Source organism: Hibiscus syriacus, unplaced genomic scaffold, assembly GCF_006381635.1.
Source record: "Hibiscus syriacus cultivar Baekdansim isolate YM2019G1 unplaced genomic scaffold, ASM638163v2 tig00110831_pilon, whole genome shotgun sequence".
NCBI classification, from domain to species: Eukaryota; Viridiplantae; Streptophyta; class Magnoliopsida; order Malvales; family Malvaceae; genus Hibiscus; species Hibiscus syriacus.
This window is the reverse complement of record NW_024062882.1, coordinates 3069644-3083681: the sequence shown is the minus strand read 5'-3', so window position 1 is coordinate 3083681 and position 14038 is coordinate 3069644. Positions and strand designations below refer to the sequence as shown.

General features: G+C 34.0%; 1 protein-coding gene across 1 annotated transcript; it reads left to right on the top strand.

Moving 5' to 3' along the window:
- Positions 1-11318: 11318 nt before the first annotated feature.
- LOC120142635 (BURP domain-containing protein 17-like) lies at positions 11319-12614 on the top strand. Its single transcript, XM_039157171.1, has 2 exons — positions 11319-11385; positions 11744-12614. The coding sequence occupies exons 1-2, from the start codon at positions 11335-11337 to the stop codon at positions 12590-12592; spliced, it is 900 nt and encodes a 299-aa protein (XP_039013102.1). The 5' UTR covers positions 11319-11334; the 3' UTR covers positions 12593-12614.
- Positions 12615-14038: the final 1424 nt, after the last annotated feature.

The window sequence follows — 14038 nt, the reverse complement described above, 5'->3', positions numbered from 1 at the left end:
GGGAGAAAATCGAAGATTCTCAAATATGAAGAAGTGGAATAATCCAATAAAAGGGTTTGTACAAGTGAGAGGGAAGTGAAGGTCAAGAAGAAGACTGAAGAAAGGGAAATGACGTTTTAATCAGACAAAATTAGGTCATTATTTTTGTCTTTTCCATGTTCTTGTGTTCATAACAACGAGCAAAGAGGGGCAGCTGTAATACCCTAATTTTGTCCGGGACATTTAAATCCATTCGAAGAGGACCGAAAAATAATTTGAAGGTGTTGGTGCTCGATGAAGAATTAGTTCGGATGAAGTGGGGATATTGATGAGTGATGAATGAAAGCTTGCATTTGGGTTAATATAAAAATTGAGGAACTTTAGGTGTTTAATTGGATCGAAATCGTACATATTTGAATTCGAGATATAAATCGAAATTGAAGTTCATTCCAAAATCCAAATTAAATATCTAGAGTCCATTTACAAACCAAAACTAAACCCAAATCAATTACAAAATTGAATCACCCAACCCGTTCAACAATCTAAACCCAAGGCCCATGTTTGACCCAGTCACAACCCGACCCTTTTGTAGAGAATCATTCGGTCACCATATATGCAGACTTCTGCCACCACGTGAAGCACGATGATCGAGCAGAAACTCGTGCCCCTGCTTCACGAGCACACCACCCCAGAAGCTCGAGCCAAAGCTGTCTCCCGTGCCCATGTCTCCCACTGCTTCCCGTGCCCTGCAAGTATGATTCCAGGAGAAGACCCATGCTCTGGTACCTTGGAAAGGAAAATACACGCATAAACAAAAAGACATAAAAACACTTCAAGAACATGATCAAGCGAAAAGAGACCACAAGAGGGGTTCGAATAAAAAAGAGGCAACAATTACAACGGGAAAAAAGAAAACCAACAATTTTCATCAGCCATAAAAAAAGGAGAAAGCAACACGAATAGGGGGTTCACGAACAGCAGGGGGTTCAAACAAATTGTAACAGGGGAGGATTCCTATTCTTTTTTCTGTATGGACAAGCAATGTAACAAATCCTTCGTGGATATGAAGAAAATGCAATGAATACAAAGCGGTAGAAACGAAGGATTCGAAAAATCTTTTTTTACATTGTTCTCCAATTATTATTCGAAGGGGGAGTTCGAGCCAAAATCAACAACAACCAGAAAATCAACATTAAATAACCCAGGCAGAAAATGAAAGAAAGAATAAAAATAGAGAAACCTTACCCCGTTTGGATGAACCATCGCCACTGTCACCGGAGCAAAAGCGGAGCCTCTCATCGTCGAAGGTAGTCCCTAAGTCCTCTTTTATTTTTTATGATTTAGGGTTTAGAAAAGGAGGCTTAAGATTGTCTTGGAGTCGGTCTTATGGAGGTTTGGGTTTAGGGCTGTTTGGTTCGTTTTTCTTTGGGGTTTAGGGTTACCATGGCGGAGATGGTGGCTCAAGGAGAGAAGTGGCGCTGTTGTTGGCTAGGGGTTTAGGTTGCTTGGGTTTTAACTGAGAGGAAGTAGAGAGGAGTTAAAGAAGATGGTCTAGGTTGTTTTAGGTCTTGGTCTTACCATGAGGTGGGTTTTAGATATCGGTGTGCGGTGGCCGGCGTAGTGCGAGCTTTGGAGCTCTCGAGCGGAGCTGTCGAGATGGAGGAGATAGGGAGAGAAGAGAGCATTGTGGCTGAAAAGGGAAAATAGGGCTAGGGTTCAATTTTCACCCAAAATATTATATATATTGGATTATCAAAACGACGTAGTTTAAGTAGTTTAGGGCATCCATTTTGGGTGTTTGATTTATTCATTTTCCGAGTCATTTAGGTTTTACTTGTAACTCATTTTAGTCCTAAATTCGTTTTTTTATGTTCCAATTTGGTCTTTATATTTTACGCAAGGTTAATTTCAGTCCCAAGTGTTAGTATATTTACTTTTTTCTATTTTAAACATTTGACCCTCATGTTCTGCATGTTGCATTTTAGTCCTGAGTGGTAATATACTTAGTTGTTGTTTTCTTAGACTTTGACTTTCATTGTTTTGCATGCTACGTTTTAGTCCTTAAATCAATGTCTTTGTCTTCCTAATTTCACTCCCATATTTTATGTGCATTTTTAACTTAGTCCTAAAATCAATGTTTTTATATTTCTGATTTTGTTTCCATGTTTTACGGGTATTTAATTTTAGTCCCAAATATTATGTTATTTAGTTGTTGTTATTTTAGACATTTAACCTCTAATGTTTGCATGTTTCGTTTTAATCCTCGCTTCGATGTTGTGTAAACTTCGAATTTGGTTCTCGGGTTTTATGTTTATTATATTTCAGTACGGGTTGTGTTGTTTTAAATTTTTCACTACTTTATGTATTTGGCTTTTAAGTTTGGCGAGTTTCATTTTAGTTTGATGTTATGTTAGATTTATTTTAGTGTTGTTTTTGCATTGGATGTGCAGTTTGGAGTAACTTTCATTTTAATCCTATGTATCACTTCGGTTGTATTATGCTTGCAATCCCTGGAAATGAAGATTTTATGAAAAAGAGCCTGTTGTTTACTTTCTTTATGTTTTATCCCCTGATTTAATATTTTATGTGTTTGTAGGCTTAATTTAGATTTATTTCGAGTGTATGCATGTATATATTATTTCGAGCATGTTGTTAGTACATATTTGTTTCGTTGTAATTTTTTAAGCATGTTAACCTCATTTGCATGACTTAACCTAATCACATAATCGGATTAAGGGTAATATTCTTTTAATTTGAAACTGTTGGAATGACTTCTCCTAACTTACTAGAGAGTTATTTTGGCAATTTTAAATTAAAATTGTATCCCGTCAGTAACGCCTAATTAAATTTGGATCTATCACTTTAAAATTTAGGAATGAAAGAAAAAGAAATATTCGACTATTTAAATTATTTGAGAAAAGATCGTTAGAACTCACCTAAATATCTGGTCTCGATATTGTTAAATAATCGAATATCCTTATCTTTCCTATGACTTGATAATTTTAAATTAACATATTTTGTTGCTTTTCAATGTTACAAATTTGCATTTTTGTTGTTTAAAGGGATCATTAATCAAATTACACTCGAACTTGTGAAATTCGTTGCAAAGACATTAATTAATCGACTAGGTACCGATTTAGGGCGCTGTGGGGGTGCTAATCCTTCCCCACGCGTAACCGACTCCTGAACTCAGATTTTGATAACGCATACCTCTACTTGTCGTTTTAATTAAAATTAATTTTTATTTAAAATGACAAAATGTTTTTGGTGCCCAATCACACCCTAATCAAAGATTGTGGCGACTCCTCGAACATTATATTTTTACGTAAAGGAATTTCCAATTTTTTGAAACGAGAGATTTTCTAAAATCGTATTGTTTTTAACTAAAATTAATAATAATTAAAAATAACGTGGTTTTCAAAATCTCGCCCCCGCTCTTTAAAAATCGTTTCGACAATAAACTTATGCATATTCACCTTTCCAACATGATGATCCACCACCAAAGAAGCTCCTACTTCTTTCCAACCCCATTGAACAATAAACACCACGGCTTTAAAATAAAAGCTTTATGAATCGGCTTGGTCAAGGTGATCCCCCAAGACATTAACTTCACATGGAATATAAACAAAACCAACCCTCATGATCTTGTAAATCAAACGAGCGAATCATAAAAAACCACCACCTTCGAGAACGAATGTCACTTGACTAAATCCAATTCAAGCAACAAAAACTCAGATTATAAAAGGCCTTTATAGATCCAAAATCTGCCCAGAATTCATGTTTTTCTACTATAACAGAGGTGAAATCAGAGCCGAAGACTTGAAAGCAAGGTGAATTCCATCTTAAGAGTATGAACACCCATTGATTTCAAAGATTGCATTACTTTCAAGCAACATCCAGAGGCTAACAAACTTAATTATTTATACACCCATTTGAAATTAAAAACCCCGCACAAGATGACTTCAGTCACAATGATCATGATTTTTGCATCTTCAGATACTAAATAACTTGCCTCACTTCTTCCATGAAACATTCAAACCACTTGATTCTTGCTTCTCCTGATGATTTAGAGGCTGCCAGAACCAAAAACGTCAACAAACAATAGCATAGAAAAATAGTTTTCAGCTAACAAAGCATCTACTGAAAGAGAACATTGTTGAACCTATAGTTTGATATAACAAATAAGGGGAAAATGTTTTTGGACTTAATTGAATTTGTTCAAATGATTCAAAAATAATTCAAATTCTAAATTTATTTTAAAAATATATTTGAAATGTTTTCTAACTTTGCCAAACTTTTTCAAATACTTAATCCATTTTTATGCTTAAAAATATTTTGAAACTCAAAACATGACAAATTTTATAAAATTTGGAGCATGGTTTCGAAACCTCCCACTAAGGTTTCAAAACCTCCCACTAAGGTTTCAAAACTTCTGACGTAGAATGCTTAAAGTTTTAAAAATTTTAGCATGGTTTCAAAACCCCCTTGACTGGTTTCGAAACTCCTATGTATATGGTTTCGAACCTCCTGACTAGTTTCTAAACCCTTGGTTTTTAAACCTCATGCCTAGTTTCTAAACCCCCTGTTTCAACGGTCATATTTTTCAGAGGGTTTCGAAAACCCCCTCTAATGATTTCGAAACTATTGTGCAGAAATGGTAAATTTGGAGGGATTAAAGGCTTCCAATGGCTCCAAAATATCTCCAACGTTTAAAAACGACCACAAGCTTATTCCAACATATAAAAACACCCCAAGAACACTTGAAGAAGGTGACTACATCTATCCAAGCTTAGAGATCAAGAGAAAAGAGTTTTCATTCCTATTTTCTTCATTTTTCTCTTGTTATTAAGTGTATAGATCTTAATTGAAATCTTTTGTTTTTATTATTGTGAGCTTAAATCTTTCTAAATACCTATCTTGTAAGGTATTATTGTTCATAAAAATATCCTTTGTAAAAAGGGAGAAGTTTTAGTTGAGCCTAAGAAAACTAGAGTTGTAAAGGTCACTCTTTGTCCTAGAAAAAGAAATAACAAATTAATGAATTTATTGAAATACTTAGTGTGGAGCTAAGGTAGTGAATCTAGACTTTGGTTGAGAAATTTGAACCACTATAAATCTTGTGACTAATTCTCATCTTTTATTGCTTCCACACCAAAGATTTTTAAAGGCTAATTCTAATGCAATAATAACGTGGCTACCTGATTGTCGATATAGGAAGGAAGCAAATAACTTGCGCATTAAGTGAATGGACACAAAGATACAGGCTTGGTAGGTTGATGTAGGGAAGAATGGATGTCTGATTAGATCAAAGTGAAGGTTGGGTTTGAATGAGATGGGCGTGTTTATGGCTTGAGAAAGAAATGGAATGATGATGGACTTTGGTAATAGTATCTTGAAGAAATGCTCAAAGAAGAACCTATACTAAAGAGTATATACCAGAATTTATATGCTTTCAAAATGGGTGGTAAACAAGGACTTGGACCCACTAGATAGCAATCTACGAACCATAAGTATCAATGAAAAGAATAGGGGTTGACGCCACAAGTAAGGACTACTTGATAAGTCGATAGAGTCACAAAGGACTAAGATAAAGGAGTAAAACTCACAAAAGAATTATATTAAACAAGGATTGTTGTTAACAAAGCAAATGCCTTAGGATGTTTATAGGAAATTAAGGGGTTTGGCCGAATAGATACATGGTGATTCGACATGCCTTGTTTCATTTCACAAAATCATAATTATTTTCTTACAAAAGGATATAAATAGAGGTGTTGGTTTGGCTAGAACGAAGAGTGACAATGCTTGGCCAAATGATTTGGAAATGCATTAAGGAATTCAAATGTCATGCAAAATGAATGTATGCAAAAGACATTGATCCCAAAATAACAATTCTTTGAACAATTCTTGAAAAATTTGACAATGTCTTGGTACACTAGGGAAATGAAGATCTGGTCCATCTGTAAGTTGTCTAGTTCCTGCGAGCATCTGGGTACTTCACCATCTTCAAAGTTTCTACTTCGTCTCCTACTTTCAAAAATCTTTCGAGGTGGTTCGTGATATACAATTGTTGGTTTCAGCGTCGAACCGTCTTGAGTCTAACTTGTTACCTCAACATGCATACGTCTGACCTCTCAGTAGGTAGACTCTCCCTTGACGCTACTCAATCTACGTAGAGCATCTTCAAAATTCTACCGATCTCAGCAAAAGACATTGTTGTGGCATTGGTTTTCAAGAACCTTCTAAATGATCAGTTATTTAAGGGATCAATACCTTTGAATGATATGTCATGTTTATGCAAAAATTCAACAAGACCAGACAAAATGAAATCAATATTTTAGAAACAAAAGAATCAAGTCAGTTGAAATGTTTAGTCAAAGAAATGCAATCTTAGCAAAAATAATTAAATATGACTCAAAGTTGAGAATGAAAAATAAAGCATACAAAGGAAATTAATAGTCTTAACCGCCTGCGTTCTAATTCTCTTAGGCTATCCACATGGCTCTAACAGGGTAGGTTTACTATATTCCTTACATGTGGTTGGTTCTAGCAAAGGTTCCCGAGCAATTTTACAACCTAGTAAGGTTGACACCGATTCTGGCCCATTACAGACTTGCGAATCGGGTTCAGCTCAGGGGATGACACCATTAAAAGCGTACCTTGGATCTAATATATGAATTAGCAACTTAGGGTGCTTTCCAGATATACTTTATCAGACTCACTCAAGGAAGCCCAATGCTCCTCATGAGGTGTGATGTTTCTCTCTACTTAGGTAAACTGGGTTGGAGTTCGGGTTTAGAGCTATGATATACAACAGTCCTAAAAATTCATAGAAGTGTAAGCATTAATCAGAGAGAAAATCTTTTTTCTTTTGAAATAACATAATGAACTATAAATTAAAACAAGATCGAACTCATAATTTCTCAAAATCCTAAATATAGGGTAACCAACTCGTGGCTCGACTCTCAAGTTGTTTTAAAAACAAAACGTCCCCGGCAGAGTCGTCAAGCTGTTGACACCATTTTTCGCCCAATTCAAGAAAGACTGATACCGACTCAGGGGTTTTTTCTTTTGAAAAGGTTTTGAAATGTGAGGAGTCGCCACCAATCATTGAATGTGCGATTTAGACACCATAAAAACTGGGTGATTTTAATAAAACATTTTATTTTTATCAAAATACCAAGTTTTGAGGTCTACGAAAATCCAGAAATCAGGTTCAGGAGTTAGTGGGGGAAGGATTAGCACCCCCACAAGCGGCCAAAAATTGGTACCTAGTTGATTACCCTATATTTAAAATCAGAAATTTTGAGTTCAATCTTTATTTAATTTGAAAATCATTACGGATGCAAAGTTGAAAAGGGTATTCGTTTATTGAGATCAATAGCATTCGCTCCCAAACGTAAATGCGAGAGATCAACTATTGTGCCTAATAATCGCACATTGCCTTAATTTTAAAATCATTATGCGGTTTTTTGAAAGGATGTCGACTTATTTCGGGAATTGCCAGTATTCACCCCTAGAACATGATTGCGGGAGATATACTATTAATTTCCTTAATAAGTGAACAGTGCCTTAGAGTTAAAAATAAAATGCGATCAAACAAAATTTTATTCTTCCTAATTAAACTAAAAGTAAATTAAGGTTATTTCGAACTTAAAGTATCAAATTATGAAAGTTAAAGGACCTAAAGGATCAAACCTAAATATGTTGGTTCTAATACTATTTTATTTTTAAACCGATTATCAAATCGAATAATCGAGATGATCTCTCTAGCATTTAGGCGATGGCCAACTCGAATTATTCCCTAAATTAAAAGATTAAGTGGAGGCTCTATTTAACCTATTTAATTATGTCAATATTAAAGGTCTAATCGAAGTTCGGGGACTAAATGTCAAAGATCTAGATTTGGAGTTCTAAAAGATTTAAAAGCTTAAGGACCTAAATTGATAATTTCTAAAGTTTGGGGCTAATTAACTCCCTAATTTTCCTAAATTATTAAACTTAAAGTTTTTTAGAAAATATTAATTATTAATAAATTTTAAAAGTCGAGCAATCTATTCGAGTAATTGGGCATCTATTGCGAAAATGTGAGTCGAATTTCTCCCTAATTAAAACTAGTGTGAAATCCTAGTTTCTAAGTTTGATTCGAATATTAATATAATTTAAAACTAAATCTAGAATTTAAATTATGAAACAAAACAATTAAAAATAAACTTAATTAAAATAATTTAAAAAAATAGTAAAAAAATAGTAAAATATAAAATAAACTAAATATAAAATAAGTACCCAATTGCATAAATATAAAATAACAATGACTAAAATACAAGAAAATAGAAGTTAGTAGCTAAATAAAAAATAAAAAGTAGTTAAATTAAAATAAATTAAAATTTAAATGCTAATTCAAAATAAAATAAAAAAAATAGATTTAAGGATTAAAATGTAAAACACGCATGAAATTAAAGGGACTAAAAAGAAATTAAACCATTTATTTAAGCCTAAAAAGTTGTTAAAATAAAAAAGGAAAAATTATAAAACCGGTCCACAAAAAATTTAAAAAATTAAAAGGTTACTACACATGACTAAAATGCAAAAACATAGCTAACTTACAAGGACTAAAAAGAAATTGCACCAAAATAAATAAAAATAGGTAAATAAAAGGGAAAATATCAATTTTGGTCTGTGAAGGGACAAAACTACAAAAACATGCTAAAATATAGGGGATTAAAACATAAATATACCCAAAAAATACACAGCAAATAGAAGTGAAAAAATTATGAAAAAGGTCCTACACAGGATTACTTTGCAAAAATGCGTCGAACGTTAGGGGACCTCAGTGTGAATTCCCCCCAACCTTTCTCTATATATACCACAATTCCCTTTTTTTTCACTTTTACGCAAAACATAAAAAAACATGGAGAAGCTCTCCCCTCTCTTCCCGGTCGGCCCACTGTCAGCCACCTTCTCCGTATTTGGCCGTCGTCTTGCCACTGCTCCGGCCACTGTACACGGTGGCCAAAATTCCCAAAATAGTCCAAAAAACCCGCCAAACGTAGATCGAACCCCTTAGGTCCATGTTTAGGATTAAAATCGGCGAAAAACATCCTCGAGATCGGCCAAAAACCCTTCGGCTACCCAGGCTCCAGCGTCGTTTCTGATGACCCAGGTAACCTCGATCTATTCCTTTTTTTTTTATTTTACTGTAAAAATGTTGGGTTGCTGGTTGATGTTGTCTGAAAACTGAGAAAGATTCCCTTTTTTGGTTCGTACTTAGCAACTGGGGGTTTATCTTCGATTTGTTTTTCAAAATTCTAAAAACGTTTTCTTTGTTTTTTTCAAAAACTAAAAGGGTTTTTTCGTTGATATTCGATGTCAGCAAGAAAATTAATTAATCAATTAATTAAAACTACTTATTCGAACTAAAAGGGAGGTTAACCTTGAAATTGAGTGTTTATTGCTGATGGGTCTCTAAAAAAAACCCGAGAGATTACATTGTTCTTTCATTCAAGTTTTATACTCGTTTTTACAGAGAAAATCTAATGATGATAATTTTTTCCTTTGTTTCCTGCAGGTTGCGTGTTGGCAGAAGTGAGGTGGAGTGTTGAAGCAGAGGGATGGGTGTGAGGAACAGTAACCAGGCATGAGATGCCCGGATTTTGTGGGATTTATGTCCCTTTTTTCTTATTATTTTTTATTTATTTTAATATGGTAAAAAATTGGTGCTTACACAACGATTCTTCACAACACTTTTTTTTGCGCTTTGATCAAGGACATATCTACAGTTATCTTTTTGTTAGACTCCTCTTCCATTTCAACCTTCTTCTTTATAGATGATTTATCTGAAAAACCAATCTCCACAACACCAACACAACCTCTAATTTCATATTACCCACCATGTACTTCCACCACCACCATAACTTAAACTTCAAATTTCCTAAAGCTTATGGGGTAATATTGAGTCATTTAGCATAATCTTTGAGCATGTTTTACAACACATTCAACAAATTAATCAATAATTTTGCTTAGCACTGAAACACACACAACATGTATGATACTAACAAACAAGACATCATATTTTTTAAATTTAATAAGTATTTCATAGTTCAAAGTATCATACTTAAGCACAAAACACTAATCAAAACTCATTGTTTAGCTTCCACTAATATTCTCTTTACTTCTAGCATTAGAGGACTCTCCTCCTTTTACTAATCACACATCACCAAATGAAATACACAATCAAATACTGACATAAGAAAAGCATCAAAACAAGTATAAAATGTATGAATACCATGATTGAAGCTCCAATCATCCTTGCTTAGCTAACTTTACAATCATTATTAAACATTATTAATAAATATGTTTTAAATATTAAATAATATTTTTTAAAAGATAAAAGTTATTAGTTATATTAATAGTTTATTATGTATAATTAATATAATATAATAGTTAATTTTTTGAACCTTAATATTAATAGTTATTAATTATAATTTATCTATACATATAATATGTTGTTATTTTAAACAAAGTATTAGAGTTGACTTTTTGGTTAAACTTAGATCTGATCTTTACATTTTATTTTAACTTTCTTTAATTTTCATGAATAAGGTGAAACATGTTCTCAAAACTGACAATTGATGGTTTTGTTTTGGCGGTTAATACTTCAGCCCGTCACCCTAGTATCTAAGTTTGACTCCCCTCTCCTACTTCTCTCATTTCTTATTTCATTTATTTTTACCAACCAGAAAAGACTCATTTTATCATCTAGTTGAATTTAAATTTTTCAATTAAATAAATGAAAATTAAGAGAAAATTCTTTCATTCAAATGCTGAAGTGTGCTACAGGTTGAAGAATTAAATTTATTAAATTAAACTAAAATTAAACTATATTAATAGAATGTGTAAGTAGTGAAGATCAAAAGTGTAATTGTACAAATTTATTTAACCGTCATGTCATAATTTTCCTTAATTGTTAATGGTTAATAGCTTGATTGATATCATTTTAACAGTTCAGTGGTCTGAACCCATTAAGCGGTCTTAGTGATTAAAGGAAGTATTATTCTCCCTTGATATCTTGGGTTCGAACAGTTGCGTCTGCAGGGTGTGTGCGTGGTCAATGATTAAGAAAGATTTTGAACAGATACTAGTCTTGTAATCATCCCATACTATTAAAAAAATAGTTTAGTGGTCTAATTGAAAAAAGTTTTGGTGTAATGGTCAAAATAGAACAGACTCCATAGTTTAATGACTATTTGGAAAATTTACCCTATTGGTTTTCAATATTGGGACGACCCGAAGACATCATTCTTTTTAGTCTTTATAAACGAATAACAGAAGTGAAGCTAGGATAGAGTAGAAAAAAGAATGGGGAACGATTTCGTTTCTTGCAGCCTTGTCCTCGTGCTTTTGATCAAGGTAATTAATCGCCAAATAAACTCTTTATCTTTGATTCATTTTCGCTGTCTCCTTTAACAAAATATTAAGAAACATGAAAGATAACCCAGATTCTTGCAACCAGATCCATTTGGTTGTGCATTCATTATTGATTGACTGCGTTTGAATTGAACTGATTTGTTTGTGTTAGAAATGTTTTTAAGTAAGTATACTAAGATCGTACATTCATGATGTTTTACTTTGATATGTTTATCTTCATTTTGATGTGTAATTCGGTGCTTAATTTTCTGTTCATGCTTCATTGAAGTATCGGTTAACAACTTTCTAATCTTTGGTCAATTTTACTTATAGTTACTGAATTAATTTGACTTTTTGGCAGCTTGCTCCGGGAAATGTAGCAGGGAGTCATGGCAATGTCCTGCGACTCCCCACCATGGATGGACAAAGAGAAGATGCCAGCGAACCCGCACCGTCAAACTCCGGCATGAGTATGGGAATGGGCATGGGGATGATGGGGATGGGCATGGGCATGAGTAGGGAGGATGTGGGGAAGGACCCTGGCTTTAAGGCCTTCTTCTTGATGAAAGATGTTCAAGTTGGGAGAACGATCCCAGTCCATTTTCCCCACTTAAAAGAAGCAGACCCTTCCCGCACATTGCCCAGAAAAACTCCCACTTCCCTTCCATTCTCATTGAGGGCACTTCCTTTCCTCCTCCGGTTCTTCTCCATCCCCCCCGGTTCCCCACAAGCCTTAGGAATGGAGAAAACACTCACCGGCTGCGAGACCGAACGACCGGGAGAGTACAAATCATGTATCACTTCCGTTGATTCCCTCGTAGACTTCGTCGCCGACTATTTCGGACCAGACGTCCGGTTTGAAATCCTCAGAACATCAGCAGGTCCAACTTCAAGGCCACTCATCCAAAACTACACGGTTGTTGAACTGAAAGAGAAAACGTCAGCAAAATCACTGCCGTGCCATAATTTGCCGTATCCTTATCCGGTGTTCTACTGCCATATACTGATAGACACTACGAACAGGATGTTCAAGGTGAGGCTGAGAGGAGAAAATGGGGATTTGGTGGATGCGGTTTTGGTTTGCCACATGGATACCACTAAATGGAATCGTAATTATTTCGCGTTTCGTCAACTTGGGGTTGAGCGAGGAACCACCGAAGCTTGCCACTTCTTCCCTGCGTACGATCTGGCTGTTGTACTCGTTCCCTAATAAAATTATGTGAGATGCAAATAAAAACCAATCCGGTTGTGAGAAATTTCCTTTCTAAAATTTCTTTACACGTATTGACTTCATGTTCTTATTATATAAACATCTTTTGATCTTTCATAAATATGCAAAGAAAAACGACAACTATCCATGAGTATGCAGTGTTCGAGATATAATAAAGAAATGCAATGTGAAAGCTAAGAAAAAGGTGAAATATTTAATGTCTCAATCTGAAATAATATAGTTTCAGAAAATCATCAATGATAAGTTGTTAAAAGTCATTAAAAAAGTCATTAAAATAATTTCTACTTAAAAATAAATTTTATAATAATAATAAGTAAGTTCGAATCTATAATTGTTAGTAAGAAGAAATTCGATGATGAATAAATATCTAAGTAATGTAAATCGTGAAGTTTAATTTATGATTTGATCAATGTTTGAACATATGAATATTTAAACCCTTTTTTAATAGATTGTCATAGTTATCTAGGATGTCTTAATAACTTAATCTCTTCTTAGTTTATCGATAATTAAAGAAAACCTCCAATGATTATTTCTCTTTGTTTGTTAGATAATTCCTTAGAGATATACTTATATGATTCAATCTATTTAACATCTTTATAAATTAAAGAAGTTTAACCGTACAAATAATTTAAAGGGTAAACTACACAATCGGTTACTAATGTTTGAGCTAATTTTTGTTTTTCCTATCGAAGTTTCAAAAGTTAGAAATACCAAAACACTTTCAACAACACTATCAAGTTGTGAAATACCAAAACAGCATATAAAAGAGAAACCCAGAGAGGAGAGGAGAATTCAAGGGAAATGGAGACGAGTTCTCCATGATGTAAAGCAAATAACAATTAATTGTACGTAACTCAACAACTAAGAATCCCATTTGGCATTGATAAAAAATCAGAATATGCTTTGAGTTCAATTGATTCACACTAAAAAAAAAATGATCAGAGAATTAGTTCTTTAATTTCCGGTTCCATGGCTCCCACCCACTACACCATAGATGAAAAATTCACCGATATCGAGTGGTCCAGTTTTGTTTACAAGAAGCAGCCTTTCGTTAACGACGACGAGCTTCCAAGTTATGCTTTTCGGTTGCTCTCACCGGCATACGAACGATCGAGGCAAGGGAAGGTTTTCGGTTTGCATATTATCGGGAAATTGAGTTGCACAGTTGAGTCAAGAAAGTAAAAGGGGCTGAGAGGGAATTGGGGGTTGGGATATGGTTTTAGGTATTTTAGATATTTTAATTGTTATAAAAAAATAATAAATATAATAGCTTAAAGTGTATTTATAATAATTTGCCCCATTAATGGATTCCAATAGTTCTCCAATGCAACGGTCCTACTAATCAACTCAGTCCATGAAAACTGTTAACACACCAATTATGTTTTCCGTCACGTCTATTAACATCTGTTAACATTGAGTGACTAG